The 26069-nt window shown below is 36.0% G+C and overlaps 1 protein-coding gene across 5 annotated transcripts in view; it reads left to right on the plus strand.

The window, feature by feature from the left end:
* Window positions 1-2544: 2544 nt before the first annotated feature.
* LOC113465497 overlaps window positions 2545-26069 on the plus strand; it is a 101040-nt gene continuing 77515 nt past the window's right edge. For 3 of the 5 annotated variants that reach the window (XM_026820039.1, XM_026820043.1, XM_026820042.1), the window contains exons 1-2: window positions 2545-2730; window positions 2911-3376. In XM_026820039.1, coding sequence (XP_026675840.1) covers window positions 3355-3376 — 22 coding nt within the window. In that variant the 5' untranslated portion in view covers window positions 2545-2730; window positions 2911-3354. Of the gene's footprint in view, window positions 2731-2910; window positions 3377-3406; window positions 3572-26069 lie in introns of those variants that run through there. The other 2 variants (XM_026820040.1, XM_026820041.1) reach the window with 1 other exon arrangement.

Consider the following 26069-nt stretch of genomic DNA (forward strand, 5'->3'; position numbering starts at 1 on the left):
GGTGTGATACTTTTTGCTTCCTTTCGGCGTCAAAGAGCTTGGAACAAGGCAGGGGAGCTTGCCACTCCTTTGCAGACAATTGAAGTTTTTGGACGTCAAAGAGCTTGGAACAAAACAGGGGAGCTTGCCACTCCTTTGCAGACAATTGAAGTTTTTGGGGGTAAAGTTGAAACACTCTCGACATGGTCATGAAAATTGCTGAGTAATTTCCCTGACGTCATCACCATGCTTTGTCTTTTGTTCCGGGGCGATACTGTTACGTATCGATTATGTACTTAAAAACTTCATTTCCATTCTATTCGCTGAAAACCTGAGGTAGCTGTTGTCACTTTACACGCGAAAAATTTAATCAGCTTTCACTCCCTTTTTTTCTTATTTTCTGTTCTCTCCTAATAAGGTATCATTTCTTTGGACGCATCATGGTGTATTTGAAATTGTAGGTGTGGACTGTGGTGATTAGTCCGAAACGTGCATATATTAGGCAGGCAGGTATTTATACATATGAAGTCAAGTCGGAGCTATGAGTACAGACACTTACGTAGAGCCAAACTGGATATTATGATTTGCTCCAATACAAGGAATAGTTCCTTAAGTAAAATACCAAACCATAAATGAATTCTGTGTCGAATGTCCATGTGAGATGATCCAAGCTGCATGGACGCATGGTGTATTTGAAATTGTAGGTGTGGACTGTGGTGATTAGTCCGAAACGTGCATATATTAGGCAGGCAGGTATTTATACATATGAAAAACAAACAATAATGAATCAACAAATGAAATGCGCCATCACAAAAACAACAGTCCCCTATTATATCAAGCTGCATGGACGCATGGTGTATTTGAAATTGTAGGTGTGGACTGTGGTGATTAGTCCGAAACGTGCATATATTAGCCAGGCAGGTATTTATACATATGAAAAACAAACAATAATGAATCAACAAATGAAATGCGCCATCACAAAAACAACAGTCCCCTATTATATCTGCAGTTTTTTTCGTCGTTTTAATTGTTATCAGCAATTGTTTGTGTCGGGATTTACATTATATCACACCAAACGACCTTCAAGTGATTTCCTTTATATCAAGCTACGCGTCTACATTCTTTGATGATATAATACTCCGAATGTTAGTATAGAAGGCACTTCTGGCCCTACAAGCTTCTGGTTAGGTAGTGGTCATAATTGGCAGTCCATGCGTGTGAAATGTATCAATTTGTTACGACTGGTTTGTCTATTAAAATTTGGCACCTAGATGGGTTTTCTATTACATTTTGGCGCCCCACTCTTTGGGAATTTCTAATTTATCTGATCTCAGTGTGGTAATTTCTGTCAATATTAGTGTACAAGTCACGTCCATCTAATATCTTGCCTAGTTGTGTAGGTACCTGTAGGCACAACTGATTCTATGAAGATAGAGGTAGAACAAGATAGGAACGACGCGACGGACGTATAAAATTATGTAAAATATAGTTATGCCTACATACATAATAATATAATATGTAAGTATGAATGCAAGTATACCAACACAACATTGCAGCAGATAGTCTAAATTAAACTAAGGTATACATAGGTAACTATAGGGTTCACCAGTTGAAGCGAAAATTAATGACTCAGAAATTAGAATAATATCTAAAATGAGTTTACCTGCAAAGAGAAGAGGGAAAGATGTTTTGAGTCACAATTTTATTCAATAAATATTTTCAAGGACGAGAGAAGGGGGGGGACAGGTGAAAAGTACCATGAAGTTCGATATTGAGGACGACAAAGAGAGAAAACAAAACAGAGAGAAGAGTTTAGGTTAGTTTGATAGGGAGAGAAAGGAAAGAAGAAAGATTGGGAGGGAGAGAGAGAGCAAAAGAGAGAACGAAAAAGGAGTGTGAGATCTGGAAAATATCAGAGAGAGCGGAGAAAGGGAAGTGAAGAAGGTGGAACGAAAGGGGGAAGTAAGGCAAATGGACACTAATGATGATATTCTAATAAACTCGAGATAGGGGAAAGAAGAAAGGTGGGAGGAGGAAGGATTTCTTGCACATTTGCACGAGAAGAAACTTTTCCTTTCCCAAACCGAAAAAACTAAAAACTTTTGTGCACAGAACAAACTTGGGGAGAAAAGGAATTCGAAATTAAAAATAATAAATTATAAAGAGAAGCAGAAAATTTTATTCTTGCCATTTTATATTCTCTGGAAAATCCTCTCCCTCCCCCCTACCTAACTGACGGCCATGATGAAAAATATTCTAAGAAAATATAGGTGTAGGTATTTCATGTGTTGGATAATAAATTATATTCCATATTCCAGAACCCAGGACTTTAATCTTTAATCTCACTGCTCTGCCTCTGGCAAGAATACAAACGTGTGAGCGTGATAGGCTGGGTACACAAACCTATGCTAGGCCATTATAAAAGGTCACTCACTCTCAAAAAACACAGGATTTCTTTGCCTTAAAAAAACTATGAAATTTTCGAAAGTAGGTACAAAATTACTATTATTATGATTATGAAAAAGAGGGAGCTTTTATTTTAGACGGCTCTTTAGAATATTTTTGACGAGGCCAAACAAATAATTCGTAGTCCAGAGAACTCCCATCCTTTATTATTATTATTATTATTAATCTATTACCTTGAGTAGTTTATTGGCAGTTTGTTTGTACCTAACTTAGTAACAGTAAATCTTTCACAGTCACCGGTCACGGATATCGAGAAGAAATTTAGAAAAACAATTAATCAGACAGGTTTCAAGAAATAATCTGTCAAGCTCACACTTTAATATCATTTTCCGGTGTACGCCATTGGAACAGGTAACCAGAAACCGTTGAGATAAAATTACGATAGCAGAAATTTGAATTGTAACGACCAAGATAATAGTTATCACCATGTGATCACGGATATCGAGAAGAAATTTAATCAGACAGGTTTCAAGAAATAATCTGTCAAGCCCACACTTTAATATCATTTTCCGGTGTACGCCACTGGAACAGGTAACCAGAAACCGTTGAGATAAAATTACGATAGCAGAAATTTGAATTGTAACGACCAAGATAATAGTTATCACCATGTGCGAGGCAGATGAGGTGAGGGTATCCCTATGTTTTAATGCGAACAGCCAGTTCAGTTTTTCAGTATTGTGATAAACGCCGAACTCACAACACGTGGTACGTCCCTGGGTTTTGTTTTGTTTATGTCAAAAAATCTGTGCATTTTTGTTTACCTGTCTTTCTGCTTTATTTAGCTTCACCTCAAATTTTATTTTACTTTTCAAAAAATAATTCCCACGGAGTTTTCTTTCTCGATAACGATAATTTTAGCAAAATATTTTACTCAACCAAAATTAATAGAAATTTAATACCTACCTAATTATGTTACCATTTGTAGTAAAGAGTATGTTTTCACGTGTGATTTTCATTTTAGATTTAATTGACGTGATTTAGATTTGTGATATTTTTTCCTGTGTGATTTTATAATTAATAAATAATGATAATGTAGATAGCATAGTAATAATTAATTAGTTATGTGATGTGCTTGTGGATACTAATCTACCATCTATTGACGGATATGTGTTACGTTTCAGCAAAGGTAAATTCGATTATACGTACCTACGTTGTTTTCAAAGTACGAGTATTTACTTAGGCGGGTAATTTTCATCCGAGATTATTGCCAATAAAAATAATTATGTTTTATGACTATGCAATCAGGTAGGAGCCTAGTGTTCGCCATAAACTCATAAATCACCAGCATAATTTAGCATTACCAGCAGTCTCGGTACCCGAATGGGGTACCTACGTTGTTTTCAAAGTACGAGTATTTAGGCGGGTAATTTTCATCTGAGATTATTGCCAATAAAAATAATTATGTTTTATGACTATGCAATCAGGTAGGAGCCTAGTGTTCGCCATAAACTCATAAATCACCAGCATAATTTAGCATTACCAGCAGTCTCGGTACCCGAATGGTTATTCTACTATGATGATACTACGGTGGAGGTATAATCCAAATCAAATTTATTTAATGTAGCAAGTGCAGTTTTAGGAAATTTACATATCTTCTGCGTCCGATTAAACGCTGTCATTTCCACCTGTGGGCAGAAAAAGTACATTAATATTTACCTATGGTACACAGTTATTAAATTATTAGATGTTTTACTCCCTTTCAATTGACCGAAGCTTACTGCAGTTGGGGTAAATAGACTGAATCTGGATAAGAGACAATAACATGTTCTTATGTAGATAGGTATGTAGCTCGCTCCAGGGCCATTAGGGTAAGGTCAATACAAAAGCAGCCGGAAATCCGCTTCTAATTCACTCGAAACCGGAGAAAAATTCCGGCCGAGATCCCTATATGAACCCATATATTATGCAAAGGGGCGTAACTTCTATGGACTACACCGCTTAGCATCTCGAGCAACGAATTGTCCCCATAGAGATCCTAGATGTGAATATAATTATTATTTTTGTGATTTATAGTCATTTGATTACCCGATTCATCATACCATATTCTATGTTCTACATGTACTACTGCTTTGTGATATATAATGATGTAGATATCTCGCGGGAAAATTGTTATTCAGCTTTTCGAGCATTCGTAAATGAAAAGTTCCCGCGTGAATATTTGATTAAAGTTTTGAACAACAACAGTATAATAAGGAAGAGCGAAAACAAATACATAAATATTGATGTACCTACATATCTACAGAAATTCCTCAGGTAGGGTTGTTAATTTGCACGTTGTTAATGAGATTAATTTTGTTTCTTGATTAAATTCCTAGAAACCACAGCAGTAGGGAAATACAGTTGAATAAAATTAAACATAGCAGCAAAGATGATCTATTAAGGACTATACTGTATTAAATTATTTAGACACAAATTCATGTCGTTTCGTGTAGGGCATAGTATGTAAGATTTAAAATACCCACACAAATACATTTCAGGATTGCAAGTTGCAAGGTCCTTGGAACATCTGACATGAAAGAATACTCTTTTCGCCCCCCGCCCCCCCCCCACAAGAGTAGTAAACATATACTGTATTAAATTATTTAGACACAAATTCATGTCGTTTCGTGTAGGGCATAGTATGTAAGATTTAAAATACCCACACAAATACATTTCAGGATTGCAAGTTGCAAGGTACTTGGAACATCTGACATGAAAGAATAATCTTTTCGACCCCTGCCCCCCCCCACAAGAGTAGTAAACAAGGTACCTACCTACGAAATGAAAATAAATGTCGGTGGTAGAACAAAAGTAGTGGAGATTACAAAAGAAAAACGTGTAAAGAGCAAGAGGAATAAAAAGAAGATCTAGGAGAAGAAGAATAAGTAGAAACAGAAAGATAACAATTGGAATAAGAGGAACAAGGTGAGGATAAAGAGCATGAGAAAGAAGGAGAAGAAGAGCCGCAACACGAAGAAGTAAACAACTTACACGAAGAAGAACGAGGAGGGGCTAAGCCTGGAATATTCATGGGGAAATCTATATTAGTGCTGGAAAAGTGATATTCCATTCTAATTGCAAGAAAACCCCTAATGAATAATATGAAAGTTGAGAGAGAATTAAAAGCTCTGCCAAGAACAAGACGTGTGTCACACAACTCACTCGCAATTCTTGCAGAAAGAAGGAAGCTAATTTTTCAATGCGCAGAATGTGACGTCAAGTCGGAGCTATGAGTACAGACACTTACGTAGAGCCAAACTGGATATGATTTGCTCCAATACAAGGAATAGTTCCTTAAGTAAAATACCAAACCATAAATGAATTCTGTGTCGAATGTCCATGTGAGATGATATTTCCTATTTTCCAGCGAGAATTCCCTTCTAAATGTCAATCCTCTCGTACTATTTGTTATTTGGCCCTAAATCTACAAGATCATCAGCTCATCTACAATAATGAAATTATCATGACGGAGATACCAAAAGTCCGAGTACCTGATAAAAATTCACGTTCCAAAAAATTGATGAGTTGCGCGTTTTTTCACAAATATTCTGATTGTGTTATTTTGTATGTTCATGTAGGTGTAATGTTCTAATGGTCGACGATAGGTGTCCGTGAAAAGAATGAGAAAAATCAAATGAATGTTGGTTACTTATGAACGTGGATTTATTGTGAGTGAATAATGGATGTGATTATCCGGGTAAACGAAGAATTATAATGCTGGAATCTGGAAACGATATAGTCTGAGCTGAGCAAGTATTAGTGGTGGAAATTCGCCTTAAGTATTACAATCTATCTTTTGAGCTGTCTATCGGGCGAGGAGTGTAAACCGTGGGAAGAAAAGTAATAAATCAAGAGGAAAATAAAATACTTGGTAGTAAACTAAAAGTCTATAAGTAGGTAAGTACAAGTATCCATCTGACAGAGAAGAAATTACCCACATGGACCAACAAGATTGTGGAAGGAAGATGAAGACTTGGCTGATGATACACCTGTCTGCAGACAGATTCAAAATGAGAATGATACAGTGATACATTAGCAACTGGGAAATCTTATCTCCTACAAACCACTTATCACATTTCTACTATAATTTTTGTCTTACTAAAAATACGTCAATGCGTGGATCCGTTTCCACTACCAGTCACTAGGTAAGGTAATGGAAGTAGATCGACGAAAACAAAATAATGATATCTCTACTACTTACTACTTTTAACATGCAGGTTGCTGTTTAGCAAACAATTTTTGTAATTGTTTATAATGTACAAGTATCAGAAAGCTAATCAATATAGGACAATTTTGATTGGTACAAAAACTGGTAGCATTCGGGAAGCCAATAGACATTATCTTCTGTCCACAGGTGTTAGATTGACACTCCACTTTTAGCTATTTTTCATGCATTTGCGCTTGCGCTGTAGCCCAAAATACATCACAACATGAGACTGTATATCTGGATGTTAATGCGAGTTGTTTCTAAGTAAGGCAATCAAGATTAGGTAATTTTTGTTGCGAAAACCACAAGCCACACCAACCGGAGGGAGATCTGTGCAAGACAAATTATACACATGTATCTCTTACTATCTGTGCAACATCTTATAGGTAATACCAGGCACCTCTATGTACCTACTCATGACAGTAGCATTGTACAAGAATGTCAGTTTCTAATTCAAATGACAATGCAAGACTTCATGACATCAGTAGCATTGTACAAGAATGTCAGTTTCTAATTTAAATGACAATGCAAGACTTCCTTTTCATCAACCAAGACTAATTAACCATTCGGGTGCTGAAGATTTTGTTGTAGGGTGAGTTCATACCTTAATCTCACTGCTCTGCCTCTGGCAAGAATACAAACGTGTGAGCGTGATAGGCTGGGTACAAAACTATGCTAGGCCATTATAAAAGGTCACTCACTCTCAAAAAACACAGGATTTCTAAGGCCACAGCTTTCAAATGATAAGCGGTTCGAATAAAAACGGAAAAATGATATAGGACATAGACATAGGTTATCACGTCGCGTCGTCTAAACATTAATTGCTTGTAGCAAAAAAAAATTTCATAGATATTTTGGACTTTGACTCGTTCTAAAAGCAGCTTTCAATGGCATTATGCTAAAAGGTCATGATCACGAGTGCTAAAAGGTCGTATTTTTCAATTCTTAAGGCCACAGCTTTCAAATGATAAGCGGTTCCGAATAAAAACGGAAAAATGATATAGGACATAGACATAGGTTATCACGTCGCGTCGTCTAAACATTAATTGCTTGTAGCTAAAAAAAAAAAATTCATAGATATTTTGGACTTTGACTCGTTCTAAAAGCAGCTTTCAATGGCATTATGCTAAAAGGTCATGATCACGAGTGCTAAAAGGTTATGAGCGTGTACCTATCCCTTCTGTGACGTGATTTTCTTCTATTTTATGCCCCATTTAATATGCTTTCTTTGTAATGTGGATTGTGTTCAAATCCAAATGTGAAAGGTACTGTCATTTGATACTTGTTTGTTTCTCCTGGTTCCTTCATCTCGTTACCCATCCAGAAAATCCTTTGTTATGCAAAGAAAGTCAAATTAAAGAGAATAAACGTAAACATAGGGGTAGAGAGAAAGTCAAATTAAAGAGAATAAACGTAAAGATAGGGGTAGAGGTTATTTAGCTAGGGTATCTATTTCCATTTTCCAATGGTAGTGTTAGCCTTGATTTTTCATCACAGGGGGATTTCTAGGGGTAGAGGTTATTTAGCTAGGGTATCTATTTCCATTTTCCAATGGTAGTGTTAGCCTTGATTTTTCATCACAGGGGGATTTCTATGAATATTTTGTTTACAATATAAGATGGGGTTTCAATGGCTTTCCCGTTTCCCCATACTTTTTTTTACCTCCGTGCATTGTTTTTGTGTAGGTAGGTAGTTGGGTATTTTTATCTACGTATAATAGCTTCAGGTAGGTACAGGGTATTGGAGTTTGATCAGGGTGTTGCCATGCAAAAGCGCGTTTATTATAGATGTCACCAAAGCTTCTTCGTATTCCTCGTCTATCAACGAACGGAACAATTGGAACTTTTTAACCTCCGTGCATTGTTTTTGTGTAGGTAGGTAGTTGGGTATTTTTATCTACGTATAATAGCTTCAGGTAGGTACAGGGTATATATGCACTTGAGTGAAAAAGATGAAAAGGAATCCTCGACTATAACCAGAATGCCAACAGTGACCCAAATAGGAAACGTTTACACTTGAAATGTTGGGGAACAAAAATCATGGACAAAGACAAAATTGGCACATTTGCAGTAAGCATACAGGGATTTCGTTCCAGCCGAATAACAGAAGACCTGCCTCGGTGGTGTAGTGGTCAAGGCGCTCGCCTGGTAAACAGGAGGGCGTGAGTTCAATCCCAGCCGAGGTATGTAAGCATACAGGGATTTCGTTCCAGCCGAATAACAGAACATGGTACGGTTTTACGTACTATGCACTTGAGTGAAAAAGATGAAAAGGAATCCTCGACTATAACCAGAATGCCAACAGTGACCCAAATAGGAAACGTTTACACTTGACTCATTATGGAAAAAGAGGAAAGCGATAGTACAGCCCACGCGTGGAAGCTGGTAACGTACGAGTATCTCTCAAGCGTAATGAATAAGAATATGCAAGGATGTTTGAAAAGTTCTTCCGTGTTGTAAGTAACAACTCCAGCTTACCCGGTACTTTCCACAATCCAAAAGATGGTGATTTTCCTCGCTTCATGTGTATGTAGTTACTTATGTCCTATAAATACTGAAACTTTCTTGTTTTGATTAATTTAGAAACTAAACAAATGATATCTAGGTATATGTGTTAGGTGTACCTAATGTAGATGGGTTACCTACCGAAAGCAGCAGAAGAAGAGGAAACGAAAGAAGCAGAAACATCACGATCATGGAAAAAGAGGAAAGCGATAGTACAGCCCACGCGTGGAAGCTGGTAACGTACGAGTATCTCTCAAGCGTAATGAATAAGAATATGCCACAAGCCTGCCTATTCGCCTGGGGACTCTAATCGGTCACTTTTTCCGCTCAAGTACCCTTCGAGTCATTCCATGTAAATGAACTCTGCAGGATTTTCTGTTTGCTTAATTAATTCTTCAAATACTTTGTTCGTTGTTACTTCCTCTCGTTACAGACTGGTGAAATGGTAAATGTACCCACTACCCATAGGTATCGGCTGTTTATACATATGTAGTAGGTAGGTATTAAGGGACATTATGTAGATGTAGCTATCAGGGCTGTATTTAGTGGGGGGCCTTCCATATATCACTGTTTGTACTCTCGCCTCCCCTCCTCGACAATTTTTTTTTTTGACAAATTGTGGCTCTGAGGGATGAAACTTATACTTCCGTACTTACCTATGTCACTAAATTCACATTGGAATCAACCTTCTACTCACATAAAATCTCTTTGGTAATCAATACTGCATTATGAAAACCTTCTGTTGCTCCGGAACGCACGATTACCATGGGTGATGGAAATAAACAAAGAAAATTATCATAGTGATAAGAACAGGTGTGCAAAGCATAACATGAAGGTCAAAGATAACTAGGAGTAAATTGGTAAGTGTTGGATTGATGAGCTCATTGGAAAATCGTACAAATTGCACGAAACGGCTAGAAACATGTGAAGATTAACTATTTCTTCCCATTTTTCTTTATTTTGTCTACAAGGTTTTGCAAGACAGAGAGGACGCTCACTTGCAATTAATGAGTCCTAACCAGGCACTTTTCTGGTGAGGATTACAAGATGAAAGATACCTATAAAGAAAGCATAAACATTAAATCCGATCATTTTGTTTCGATTTATGGAATGTGATGTAGGTAAACGCTCATTTTTAAGGCCATTTTCCGTTTTATTTGCTCCTGCTTCCAAAAAGTTTTGTATCTTGGGAGAAAAATGTTTCTCCAGTAGGGTGGGGTAAATGTTTCTGCTGTGAGCCTGGAGATAAGAAGGGGGATGCCGAATGAAATCATGTGGAAATCCAAAAATGTTTCAGATTTTCTCTAAATAGGTATAATGGGGGAATGTGCTGTGAGCCTGGAGATAAGAAGGGGGATGCCGAATGAAATCATGTGGAAATCCAAAAATGTTTCAGATTTTCTCTAAATAGGTATACCTAAGAACATATAAGTCAGATCTCTTGACATTTATACGAATACAGGATAGTCGTAGGAATACATTGAACATGATATCAGGCGTTCTACTTCATTAGGGAATTTTGTTTGCAAACCCTTCCTATATTCTCTTTGATAAGAACATATAAGTCAGATCTCTTGACATTTATACGAATACAAGATAGTCGTAGGAATACATTGAACATGATATCAGGCGTTCTACTTCATTAGGGAATTTTGTTTGCAAACCCTTCCTATATTCTCTTTGGTGAGATGATATTTCCTATTTTCCAGCGAGAATTCCCTTCTAAATGTCAATCCTCTCGTACTATTTGTTATTTGGCCCTAAATCTACAAGATCATCAGCTCATCTACAATAATGAAATTATCATGACGGAGATACCAAAAGTCCGAGTACCTGATAAAAATTCACGTTCCAAAAAATTGATGAGTTGCGCGTTTTTTCACAAATATTCTGATTGTGTTATTTTGTATGTTCATGTAGGTGATTGTGTTATTTTGTATGTTCATGTAGGCGACGATAGGTGTCCGTGAAAAGAATGAGAAAAATCAAATGAATGTTGGTTACTTATGAACGTGGATTTATTGTGAGTGAATAATGGATGTGATTATCCGAGTAAACGAAGAATTATAATGCTGGAATCTGGAAACGATACTCTGAGCCTTAAGTATTACAATCTATCTTTTGAGGAGGGAGCTGTATATCGGGCGAGGAGTGTAAACCGTGGGAAGAAAAGTAATAAATCAAGAGGAAAATATAATACTTGGTAGTAAACTAAAAGTCTATAAGTACAAGTATCCATCTGACAGAGAAGAAATTACCCACATGGACCAACAAGATTGTGGAAGGAAGATGAAGACTTGGTTGATGATACACCTGTCTGCAGACAGATTCAAAATGAGAATGATACAGTGATACATTAGCAACTGGAAAATCTTATCTCCTACAAACCACTTATCACATTTCTACTATAATTTTTGTGTTACTAAAAATACGTCAATGCGTGGATCCGTTTCCACTACCAGTCACTAGGTAAGGTAATGGAAGTAGATCGACGAAAACAAAATAATGATATCTCTACTACTTACTACTTTTAACATGCAGGTTGCTGTTTAGCAAACAATTTTTGTAATATTGTTTATAATGTACAAGTATCAGAAAGCTAATCAATATAGGACAATTTTGATTGGTACAAAAACTGGTAGCATTCGGGAAGCCAATAGACATTATCTTCTGTCCACAGGTGTTAGATTGACACTCCACTTTTAGCTATTTTTCATGCATTTGCGCTTGCGCTGTAGCCCAAAATACATCACAACATGAGACTGTATATCTGGATGTTGATGCGAGTTGTTTCTAAGTAAGGTAATCAAGATTAGGTAATTTTTGTTGCGAAAACCACAAGCCACACCAACCGGAGGGAGATCTGTGCAAGACAAATTATACACATGTATCTCTTACTATCTGTGCAACATCTTATAGGTAATACCAGGCACCTCTATGTACCTACTCATGACAGTAGCATTGTACAAGAATGTCAGTTTCTAATTCAAATGACAATGCAAGACTTCCTTTTCATCAACCAAGACTAATTAACCATTCGGGTGCTGAAGATTTTGTTGTAGGGTGAGTTCATACCTCGTGTTGAAACTGCGGGCAAACAGGACTTTTTAGTCCTATACTGGCAGTCTACTTGAAGTATGTATTCGTTATTGTACCGGCCTGCTTACATATACGTACTATCTGTGCAACATCTTATTGGTAATACCAGGCACCTCTATGTACCTACTCATGACAGTAGCATTGTACAAGAATGTCAGTTTCTAATTCAAATGACAATGCAAGACTTCCTTTTCATCAACCAAGACTAATTAACCATTCGGGTGCTGAAGATTTTGTTGTAGGGTGAGTTCATACCAACGGACGTATAAAAATCATGTAAAATATAGTTATGCCTACATACATAATAATATAATATGTAAGTATGAATCCAAGTATACCAACACAACATTGCAGCAGATAGTCTAAATTAAACTAAGGTATAGGTACATAGGTAACTATAGGGTTCACCAGTTGAAGCGAAAATTAATGACTCAGAAATTAGAATATCTAAAATGATTTTACCTGCAAAGAGAAGAGGGAAAGATGTTTTGAGTCACAATTTTATATTCAATAAATATTTTCAAGGACGAGAGAAGGGGGGGGGGCACAGATGAAAACTACCATGAAGTTCGATATTGAGGACGAGAAAGAGAGAAAACAAAACAGAGAGAAGAGTTTAGGTTAGTTTGATAGGGAGAGAAAGGAAAGAAGAAAGATTGGGAGGGAGAGAGAGAGCAAAAGAGAGAACGAAAAAGGAGTGTGAGATCTGGAAAATATCAGAGAGAGCGGAGAAAGGGAAGTGAAGAAGGTGGAACGAAAGGGGGAAGTAAGGCAAATGGACACTAATGATGATATTCTAATAAACTCGAGATAGGGGAAAGAAGAAAGGTGGGAGGAGGAAGGATTTCTTGCACATTTGCACGAGAAGAAACTTTTCCTTTCCCAAACCGAAAAAACTAAAAACTTTTGTGCACAGAACAAACTTGGGGAGAAAAGGAATTCGAAATTAAAAATAATAAATTATAAAGAGAAGCAGAAAATTTTATTCTTGCCATTTTATATTCTCTGGAAAATCCTCTCCCTCCCCCCTACCTAACTGACGGCCATGATGAAAAATATTCTAAGAAAATATAGGTGTAGGTATTTCATGTGTTGGATAATAAATTATATTCCATATTCCAGAACCCAGGACTTTAATCTTTAATCTCACTGCTCTGCCTCTGGCAAGAATACAAACGTGTGAGCGTGATAGGCTGGGTACACAAACCTATGCTAGGCCATTATAAAAGGTCACTCACTCTCAAAAAACACAGGATTTCTTTGCCTTAAAAAAAAACTAAGGAGGGGCTAAGCCTGGAATATTCATGGGGAAATCTATCTTAGTGCTGGAAAAGTGATATTCCATTCTAATTGCAAGAAAACCCCTAATGAATAATATGAAAGTTGAGAGAGAATTAAAAGCTCTGCCAAGAACAAGACGTGTGTCACACAACTCACTCGCAATTCTTGCAGAAAGAAGGAAGCTAATTTTTCAATGCGCAGAATGTGAAGTCAAGTCGGAGCTATGAGTACAGACACTTACGTAGAGCCAAACTGGATATGATTTGCTCCAATACAAGGAATAGTTCCTTAAGTAAGTGAAGTCAGTCAAGTCGGAGCTATGAGTACAGACACTTACGTAGAGCCAAACTGGATATGATTTGCTCCAATACAAGGAATAGTTCCAGCGCAGAATGTGAAGTCAGTCAAGTCGGAGCTATGAGTACAGACACTTACGTAGAGCCAAACTGGATATGATTTGCTCCAATACAAGGAATAGTTCTATATTTCAATATACTTTTTATAACTTTCCTTTGCTTAATTCTTCAGCTGCTCTCGTTCTGAACTACAGGTACTGGGATATCTCAGTCTACTTGTGTAGTCCAGGTACCTACCTACATACATAATAACCTTAGTGATTTATGGAAAACTTTTTATAACTTTCCTTTGCTTAATTCTTCAGCTGCTCTCGTCCTGAACTACAGGTACTGGGATATCTCAGTCTACTTGTGTAGTCCAGGTACCTACCTACATACATAATAACCTTAGTGATTTATGGAAACTACTGGGATATCTCAGTCTACTTGTGTAGTCCAGGTACCTACCTACATACATAATAACCTTAGTGATTTATGGAAATTTCTTAGGCTTCGCAGTTCACATATTGTTTGCATAGTTAATCACTTCTGGCCTGCTGAGTGCCAGAGTCCGGACCTAATGACGGCTTGGATTTGAGATTCTATTGTTCAAATTTCCTCGAGTCAGATGACCGTGTGGCTATTTCATGGCTCATTTAAATGTTTTTCAAACTCTGCTGAATGCTTTAGTTTGAGCATTATTACCAAGTGTTATTGGTAGATGTATAGTTATGGTCTTTAGAGCGATATTATTCTTCTCACATTTTACTACCTATTCGCTTACATACGTATATTATATGCATCATAGTGCAATTCCACTTTTTATGTTCTATTTTTTGCACATTATCCTTACGTATAACAGGCAAAAAATATGATATATTGGCTTGAGGTCCATCGATAGGGAGCAAGTAATAAAGTTGGAAATAGACTCCCCCATTTTCTGAAAAGTTGTAGCAATAGGTAGTAACAGGCAAAAAATATGATACACTGACCGGCAAAATTACCCGGCCGCTCGTATTTTTTGGTTTTTCTCAAACTGCTGTTCAGTGTTCAATTTTTTAAAAGTTGTAGCAATAGGTACATTGATATGCTTCAAACTGATGTGATGAATAATTCTAAAATATTTGCTCTGAATATTGAACTCTCATGTGAAAGATATTCTTAGATAAAGCGTGAGGGACGTCACATAATTTCACATTAGAGTTCGCAGAAGAAACTCATAAAGCATACAGCCATGAGACCCTGTACTGGTAAATTGATGAAAATAAAGTGCAAACCAGCCCAATTTTTATATTCGAATAACCGAGTGTCAATTGCACACATTTGAGAAAGGTTGCCAAAAATATAGCGAAACGAACAACTTCTCTATGAAAAGAAATTTTATCCGAATTGTTGAATGAAATCAGAAGTATATCAATATTATCAATCTCTTCATTAAGAAGAACAGCTTACCACCAACAAATTATGGTCTTTTCAACAACTCAGCGCTGTTTCTAGATAAGAAACAAATGGGAAACCTAGAAATAAGTCAGGTCTGAACTCCTGATGACTTACACATTGAGTAATGTTCAATGCCAAGTTGCGAACATTGCCAGGAAACGAAATTCTTTTCATTCTCTTACACCCAAACAAAAGTGAAAAATCATTTTCTACCTCATTTAATTCCTTCTAATTCTTACATTTCCAGTTAAGGTATGATTTGTGATTTTTTCCCCCAAGAACGTTCGAAAAAGAACGAGAAATTATACAACATGAAACACCAATAAACCCACCATTACCAGGCCAGTTCTACAAATCTGAAAATTCCACTTATGCATAATTTTAGAATAGACAAAAGACGACGCCATATTTTCTAAATATGACACAATACTCTATTTTTCTCCATTATTGACAACCGCCGGAGCTGCACAATTTACAGCCATTTTGAATAAATATTCCCTTGTAAAAGGGTTTTTGTATTGATCACGTATAAGTTATCATATTGCTTCCAGCAAAATAGGGCAGAATACAGCCCAAGTGTACAAAGAGAATATAGGAAGGGTTTGCAAACAAAATTCCCTAATGAAGTAGAACGCCTGATATCATGTTCAATGTATTCCTACGACTATCTTGTATTCGTATATTCCCTTGTAAAAGGGTTTTTGTATTGATCACGTATAAGTTATCATATTGCTTCCAGCAAAATAGGGCAGAATACAGCCCAAGTTTCGAATTCACGTACACATTTGGAATCTTCTTTGCAAATGAATAGGCAAACTTTGAATATTGAACACTACAATATCCAAAACCTTGGATTTGGAATTTTGGAAGCTTCCGAAAGAAATTTACTATCCAACCTGTGTCGTAATGAAAACCTAGGTGTATGTCGGTGCCCAAACGAAGCCAGGAGTGCGGAGGGGGATTATCTCCTTTGAATAAAATTTCAAATTTCTTTTAGGATAACCTATTACTGTTTGTGGATTTCTTCAAAAGAAGTCGGATTCTCCTAAAAACTTTTTCTTTTGACCTTACTCACCATAGGTAGTTTCAACTTGTTCGAATTCACGTTCACATTTGGAATCTTCTTTGCAAATGAATAGGCAAACTTTGAACACTACAATAGGTATCCAAAACCTTGGATTTGGAATTTTGGAAGCTTCCGAAAGAAATTTACTATCCAACCTGTGTCGTAATGAAAACCTAGGTGTAAATATGTTGGGGAACAAAAATCATGGACAAAGACAAAATTGGCACATTTGCAGTAAGCATACAGGGATTCTTTTGACCTTACTCACCATAGGTAGTTTCAACTTGTTCGAATCCACGTACACATTTGGAATCTTCTTTGCAAATGAATAGGCAAACTTTGAATATTGAACACTTCAATATCCAAAACCTTGGATTTGGAATTTTGGAAGCTTCCGAAAGAAATTTACTATCCAACCTGTGTCGTAATGAAAACCTAGGTATAAATATGTTGGAGAACAAAAATCATGGACAAAGACAAAATTGGCACATTTGCAGTAAGCATACAGGGATTTCGTTCCAGCCGAATAACAGAACATGGTACAAACTTTTTATGGCTGGCTCTGTGGTGTTCATTTCTTTAAGGATGTTTGAAAAGTTCTTTCGTGTTGTAAGTAACAACTCCAGCTTACCCGGTACTTTCCCTTATGCCTCTTTCCACAATCAAAAGATGGTAATTTTCCTCGTTTCATGTGTATGTAGTTACTTATGTCCTATAAATACTGAAACTTTCTTGTTTTGATTAATTTATAAACTAAACAAATGCTATCTATATGTGTTAGGTGTACCTAATGTAGATGGGTTACCTACCGAAAGCAGCAGAAGAAGAGGAAACGAAAGAAGCAGAAACATCACGATGGCACGTGACAATATTATAACTTTTTAATTAAACTTTACCGATTTTGCTCAGGAGCTTCTCGATTTCAAGCGATTTTTTTAAACAATAGGTATAATCTATGTTAACTTTAGCTATTTAATAGAAACGAAAGAAAGAGGAGGATAGAGGTGGGCGTATTTAAAGTCATGAACTTACCATACCCACTAACTAAATGAGTAGATAACTTTGTATAAAGGCACATGGCTACAATATTATAACTTTTTAATTAAACTTTACCGATTTTGCTCAGGAGCTTCTCGATTTCAAGCGATTTTTTTATACAATAGGTATAATCTATGTTAATTTTAGCTATTTAATAGAAACGAAAGAAAGAGGAGGATAGAGGTGGGTGTATTTAAAGTCATGAACTTACCATACCCACTAACTAAATGAGTAGATAACTTTGTAACCTACATTTATGTGGAAGCTCCTAACTTATCCTACCTGGTTGTTGAACTCCCACCACATCAATTAAACTGTTTTTATCACCGAATATACGGATAATGAATTTATTTCACGATTGATTTAATCACCTAGTCAGACAATTCCATAGGTCAAATGGACGTTTACGCTACAGTGGCCATAATGCCACGAACAATATTGCTCGGATAAAAATGCATTAAATTCAAGGTGTCATTTGGTGTAGACACTCAATAAGTGGCAAAATAAATATCTACATTTCACAACAGATTCTCAGGTAGCCATAACAATTTCTTCTAGTCCTAAAGCTGGAGCTAACGGACGTTTCCCCTAGATTCCTGTACTTTCTTTAGCTTTGATTCTCAGCAAATTGCTTGGGTGTTCCAGTAATCCAGTTGTGTAAAGAATTACATTAGATTCAAACTCTCCATGTCCCATTTTGACTTATAAAGTCAACATTTGCTTCTAGATCCTCGTTGACACTTTTATTCTCCTCTCAACTTGTTTATCATCATCATCACTACTTACAGAATGTCTGTTAGAGGTTGTCCTAATAAGATGGTATACTGACTTGAAGTGAATGTTATGATGCTTTACCACTCATTCTACCTCCTTTTCATTTACACTTTTTTTTTACTCTTTCTTTCACATCAAATTCTCTTCATTCAGCCTTTTTCCGTCCGTCTTCATTAAAAGCATTTTTCTCTCTTTTTTCTTGTGTACTTAATAATGCACTTCTTTTGTTTGTTGTTGCGAGTCCTACTTACAGAATGTCTGTTAGAGGTTGTCCTAATAAGATGGAATACTGACTTGAAGTGAATGTTATGATGCTTTACCACTCAGTCTACCTCCTTTTCATTTACACTTTTTTTTACTCTTTCTTTCACATCAAATTTTCTTCATTCAGCTTTTTTCCGTCCGTCTTCATTAAAAGCATTTTTCTCTCTTTTTTCTTGTGTACTTAATAATGCACTTCTTTTGTTTGTTGTTGCGAGCTTGCGAGTCATGATAATGCCCTGTTTTGTCATTTCTGTAGATCCACTTTGAATATTACGGCCAAATTTTTTAGTCAAGTAACCATTGTGCTCATTTTGAGTGGGTGTTGCTGTATGTACTGTTGACTATTAGATTGATAGTTTTATTTGCATTCTACAAGTTATTTTCAGATTCCAGACGTTCATCAATGCAGGCATTCCATTCTGCAAGACAATTGAAAAATCTTGGATCCACTTTGAATATTACGGCCAAATTTTGTAGTCAAGTAACCATTGTGCTCATTTTGAGTGGGTGTTGCTGTATGTACTGTTGACTATTAGATTGATGGTTTTATTTGCATTCTACAAGTTATTTTCAGATTCCAGACGTTCATCAATGCAGGCATTCCATTCTGCAAGACAATTGAAAAATCTTGATTGTATCTAGGTATATTGACAAATTGTGGCTTTGAGGGATGAAACTTTAGATTAGATACTTCCGTACTTACCTACGAGTATGCCACTAAATTCACATTGGAATCAACCTTCTACTCACATAAAATCTCTTTGGTAATCAATATTGCATTATGAAAACCTTCTGTTGCTCCGGAACGCACGATTACCATGGGTGATGGAAATAAACAAAGAAAATTATCATAGTGATAAGAATTAGAAAATGGCTCTTTTAGAATGCTTTTTAGGACAAAATGTGTGTCACAAAGTCACAATTCCTATACTTGTTATAATGTTGAAATATGTAAATACAAAGTTGTTAGTTATTCCAAATTAGGAAAGTACCTATTCCTACTTCCATAATATGTGCAGGGTGTAGTTGGGTGAGTCTACATGGTGGACCTGATAGGTATAGGCAAACAGAAGTGAGAACATAGGTAATAATGATCCAGTGATCCAGTTAAAAAACAAGCAGGTTCCGTCCCTCCGGGAATTTTTTAGCTCGTAGTGATTAGAGAAAATCAGTACCTATGTACCTACACTACCTACCTAATTTGTTTAATATTCAGTTTATTATTATTCTTGATATGATTTTTTGATTTTACTTTTATGTAATGATTTAAAATCAAGTATAACACCTACTAATATAATTAGCTAATTGAAATTTATATATTTTCAAAGGATTGTTATTAGGTAATTATTATAATTTAATATCGTGGATAGGACAGGGTATACTGTATACTTAAGTAATTGTATCCCCTGACAGTGCCGCCACTTTTGTTATGAAATATGACCTGAAGGTAATTTTGCGAAATTAATTTCACAAATGAAGCCGCCTGTGTAGGTGCTCATTTGCCCATTTCATGACAGAAACTTATGAATTTGACATTATTGTACTTATATCAGAAGATATAATATATCTTCTAAATTTCAAGCAATACCCTAATATTGTTATCTTGAACATTGTAATGGGTGGCAAGGAAGTAATATTATTAAAGTTGCCATCAAATTTTATGTTAATAATCACACTTAAGTAAACGGTTTAACGGAATCCGTTATTTTCATCCTAGGTTTCTTTCAGGAAGGTAGAAGCCATCAAGGTAGAAAAATCCTACAATCATGTTTGTCTTAGCAAAACTTCTAAAATAACTAAATTTTAATATTGGTGGATAAATCTTTCCGATCAAATTTCCAAGTGTAACTTACTTGTCAAAGAAAATGGAATTTAATTTGATATGTAGGTATCGGTGACCGCTTCTTTTGCTGAATCGTGGAATGTCCATGGCATGGTAAATTTTAAAACCCACAGAATTAATGACCATTACGCTCGTAGATGTAAGATGAAATCATTGGCTGGCGGAAGATGTCTTAATGACCAACATGGTAACACATACACAGTGAGCGCTATCTGCGCTACTCACTTCTAGGCATAAGGTCAAACAAAATGGTAACATTGATTACAATCTAGACTAGACCACAATTTAAATAATGTTAGGTATCTACTTGCATGGATAAACGCTCATTTCTAAACATCTAATTTTCTTAACCTCTAAAAAGCCCTCGGTCTTAAAAATGCTTTCAGACGCTGTCAGCATTTTCAACAATGATGTTATACCATGTTTTTATATCTAGGTACCTTTCAATGTTCAATGGCAACTAGGGCGTAAAGAAAAGAACAAATAAAACAAAATGAAATTGTTTTTCCGAACTAATCTATGCTTCACTCTCAGTTTTAATTAATGTTCAATGATTTTATAGAACAACGGAAACAATAAGACGTTCATTTTTTGTCTTGAAGTAATATTATTAAAGTTGCCATCAAATTTTATGTTAACAATCACACTTAAACGGTTTAACGCAATCCATTATTTTCATCCCAGGTTTCCTGAAAGAAACCTATGCCATTAAGGTAGAAAAATCCTACAATCATGTTTGTCTTAGCAAAACTTCTAAAATAACTAAATTTTAAAATTAGTGGATAAATCTTTCCGGTCAAATTTCCAAGTATAGCTTACTTGTCAATGAAAATGGAATTTAATTTGATATTTAGGTATCGGTGACCGCTTCTTTTGCTGAATCGTGGAATGTCCATGGCATGGTAAATTTAAAACCCCAGCATCACAGAATTAATGTCCATTACGCTCGTAGAAGTAAGATGAAATCATTGGCTGGCGGAAGATGTCTTAATGACCAACATGGTAACACATACACAGTGAGCGCTATCTGCGCTACTCACTTAGTCCAAATTAAAACTGACCATTAGATAATGAAATGCTTACCCAAGTATCAGAGAGCTATTAATATTAAGTGTGTAAAGTTATGAGTTATAAGTTTTATCCCCAGCATAACCAAAACACACACATAAATAACTCTAAACTTCATACAGGGTACTTTCAAATATTGTACTATGTAGAAATTATCCTGCCGGCAGCTATTGGTGGGTAGGTATGTTCCTGCTTCCTACACTTTCCACCTACTCAAAAGTATTTTTGTCAGTTATCATCTTTCAGGTAAAAACAAAAAGTCTAAACATTAGCCAAAGTTTCCATACCGCTTTAAGGTCTTTCTCTTTTGTGTATTTTTGGAGGAAAAAGAACAACAAGAAAAAGCTCGTAATATTTACATCTATGTAGAAATTATCCTGCCGGCAGCTATTGGTGGGTAGGTATGTTCCTGCTTCCTACACTTTCTACCTACTCAAAAGTATTTTTGTCAGTTATCATCTTTCAGGTAAAAACAAAAAGTCTAAACATTAGTCAAAGTTTCCATACCGCTTTAAGGTCTTTCTCTTTTGTGTATTTTTGGAGGAAAAAGAACAACAAGAAAAAGCTCGTAATATTTATATGGCCCAAGGCGAAAAATACTTGACTACACAATGTGTAGTCATACAGGACATCGCTCTTTTTAGAGGGCAACCATTTTTGTACGCAACAGTGGTCACTGAAATTTTTTCGGTCTTTTCAGTTCCACATGAATTTGAAACAAATGTATTAGTCATAGAGTTATTGTACCACTGTACCTGTGCCATTTCCTTAATAAATAATGTATAATGCCCAAGATCGAGAAAAGTGGAGAGTGGAGAACGTCGTGTTGAAACCTGTCCTAGGACAGATCTACATCTATATACAGGGTGTCCCGCGAACGACTGTACAACGCTTGAGGGTTGATGCAGGACCTAAAGGGCTACCAGAAAAAGCTATCTGGACGCCTCGCTCTTTTTAGAGGGCAACCATTTTTGTACGCAACATATAGGTAAGGTGGTCACTGAAATTTTTTCGGTCTTTTCAGTTCCACATGAATTTGAAACAAATGTATTAGTCATAGAGTTATTGTACCACTGTACCTGTGCCATTTCCTTAATAAATAATGTATAATGCCCAAGATCGAGAAAAGTGGAGAACGTCGTGTTGAAACCTGTCCTAGGACAGATCTACATCTATATATACATATAATGTATAATGAAGTTTCACAAGCACGATCTTTTTTTGTCCATTCGGCATGAAGTGTTTGAATTAGTACCTAACTACGATTATGTGTATAATGAAGTTTCACAAGCACGATCTTTTTTTGTCCATTCGGCATGAAGTGTTTGAATTAGTACCTAACTACGATTATCCTATAATGAAGTTTCACAAGCACGATCTTTTTTTGTCCATTCGGCATGAAGTGTTTGAATTAGTACCTAACTACGATTATGCTGGTAGTCCCTGATGACTGACTTAAATCTTCTCAGACTCATGCAAGCTATCATACAGGACATTACTACCTATGTATATTGATAGTGAATAAATTAAGTGGAATGAATTCATTAGCTTATTTCTATACGTTCATCTCCGTTTTATTTGACAACAAAGTGTATATTGATAGTGAATAAATTAAGTGGAATGAATTCATTAGCTTATTTCTATACGTTCATCTCCGTTTTATTTGACAACAAAGGCTTTATTAAGCCCATACAAGGTTACACTGTGAGGATGCTTTTCACATGGCATAGGGCTTCCAAAATCTCAAGGTCTCATGATGAAAACAAATAAAAGAGATAAATCCTCGGTAGCATAAAGAAAACAAAGAAACTTATAAGTCTGTGTGTTTCGTTTTATTTTTCACATCTATTTGGCGCCCAAATCATTTTCAGTTTTCACGCTTTTCCTTCTTGGTGAAAATTTAATCTCTCCATTTTATTTTTCACTTACAAGTCGTCATCTATCATCAAGTTTGCGAGATAACATTTCTCGGTTTTGGTAATATTTTTAGACTCACTGTGAAATCTAGGCACCAGACATCACATAATTATGAAAAGTGTTCAGGCAATGGCCTTTAAGAATTTTATACTCATTTGAAAAGTTTTATTTTTCTTCTGAAGATGTAATATACTCGTATTATACATATAATTTTGAACTTAAAACATCTAAATATGTAATAGGAATCGTCTAATGTATAATGCCCAAGATCGAGAAAAGTGGAGAGTGGAGAACGTCGTGTTGAAACCTGTCCTAGGACAGATCTACATCTATATAGGACCAACCTTAGAAAATGGCTCTTTTAGAATGCTTTTTAGGACAAAATTTGTGTCACAAAGTCACAATTCCTACTTATTATAATGTTGAAATATGTAAATACCAAGTTGTTAGTTATTCCAAATTAGGAAAGTACCTATTCCTACTTCCATAATATGTGCAGGGTGTAGTTGGGTGAGTCTACATGGTGGAATAATTTACGTTTGTAAAATTTATTATTAAGGGGGGAGGAATGTGGAGCTAGGTATAAGGTCAAACAAAATGGTAACTTTGATTACAATCTAGACTAGACCACAATTTAAATAATGTTAGGTATCTACTTGCATGGATAAACGCTCATTTCTGAACATCTAATTTTCTTAACCTCTAAAAAGCCCTCGGTCTTAAAAATGCTTTCAGACGCTGACAGCATTTTCAACAATGATGTTATACCATGTTTTTATATCTAGGTACCTTTCAATGTTCAATGGCAACTAGGGCGTAAAGAAAAGAACAAATAAAACAAAATGTGAAATACACCTAATAATATAATTAGCTAATTGAAATTTATATATTTTCAAAGGATTGTTATTAATTATTATAATTTATTATCGTGGATAGGACAGGGTACACTATATACTCAAGTAATTGTATCCTCTGACAGTGCCGCCACTTTTGTTATGAAATATGACCTGAAGGTAATTTTGCGAAATTAATTTCACAAATGAAGCCGCCTGTGAAGGTGTCTGCCGTCAATCGGTGAAAACCAAATAATTAGGCTGTTAGATTTTCTATGGTAGATATGTATTAGGTATAAATAATGTATGCTTGTAGATCTACTTACCAGGTTTGCAGGGATTGATTTCATGGATACTTTGTAATGTAATGATTTAAATTCATCATACAAAATGTAGATTGTAGATGTCATTGGTGAAAACTAAATGCTGTGTATGCTACGTTGCTAGTTGCTACGTGTAGCTTTTCAAATTATAGCCAAAATGTGCTTCATCATACAAAATGTAGATGTCATTGGTGAAAACTAAATGCTGTGTATGCTACGTTGCTAGTTGCTATGTGTAGCTTTTCAAATTATAGCCAAAATGTGCTTTTCCTTTGTATACAGGGTGGGTAGTAAATACTTAATAAGAAAAGGTTTGCAATTGATGTAGACTTCCCAAGAGAGGTGTCTCTGTGTTGCTTTGCATTAACACCCTGTGTCTGTTGTTATCTAACGTCGTTGTAGTTCTCATGGCCTCTTTGTTCCCACACACCTCAATGATATAACACCTAACCTTTGCAAAAGCAAAGCGCACCTCACCTGTTGAGCGTGACACAATGTGCTTGAAGCCTTAGTAAGCCCCATTGATAAATTAACAAACTTTCAACATTTTTACTTTTCTTGATTGACGTTCACAGAATGTTGCATGAGAGGAAGTTGAGAAAGCTTGGTTTGGTCTTTAGCTCTTCTCTTATACTCTGTAGAATTGAGAGCTGTAGAGGGAAATGGTAGGGATAATAAACCGTTGTATTATACTGAAGTAGGTATGTACTATGTAGAAATTATCCTGCCGGCAGCTATTGGTGGGTAGGTATGTTCCTGCTTCCTACACTTTCTACCTACTCAAAAGTATTTTTGTCAGTTATCATCTTTCAGGTAAAAACAAAAAGTCTAAACATTAGTCAAAGTTTCCATACCGCTTTAAGGTCTTTCTCTTTTGTGTATTTTTGGAGGAAAAAGAACAACAAGAAAAAGCTCGTAATATTTACATATATGGCCCAAGGCGAAAAATACTTGACTACACAATGTGTAGTCATACAGGACATCGCTCTTTTTAGAGGGCAACCATTTTTGTACGCAACATCTAGGTAAGGTGGTCACTGAAATTTTTTCGGTCTTTTCAGTTCCACATGAATTTGAAACAAATGTATTAGTCATAGAGTTATTGTACCACTGTACCTGTGCCATTTCCTTAATCTTATATTATAAGAACAAGATCCATTCACTCATTCACATTTCACATTTCATAGTTCACACACTGATCGCTCTATCTCGAGAACCACAACACCTAGAAAGCTGAAATTTGGTAGGAATATTCCTTTTATGGTCTAGGTGTGCAATAAGAAAGGATTTTGCGAAAATCTAAACCGATCCTGAGATATGATCAATTTTTGATCGCTAAAATCACCATAAGAAATACACAGAGTGCAGAGACTGAGGGAGAGAAAACTTTTCCTCGCTCGCCTAATATTGAGTTTCGTTTATGTTTTTAGTTTGATAAAAATACAAGTTCGGCCATGCCTTTTCCACAAGCTTGGCCATGCCTCGGGATGAACTAGCGGGATTCCGGAGCGAAGCGACGGAATTCAGCTAGTAAATCTTATATTATAAGAACGAGAACTCATTCACATTTCACACACTGATCGCCCTATCTCGAGAACCACCACACCTAGCAAGCTGCAATTTGGCAGCGATATTCCTTTTATGCTCTAGGGG

Source organism: Diaphorina citri, unplaced genomic scaffold (assembly GCF_000475195.1).
Source record: "Diaphorina citri unplaced genomic scaffold, Diaci psyllid genome assembly version 1.1 scaffold117, whole genome shotgun sequence".
Classification (NCBI taxonomy): domain Eukaryota; kingdom Metazoa; phylum Arthropoda; class Insecta; order Hemiptera; family Psyllidae; genus Diaphorina; species Diaphorina citri.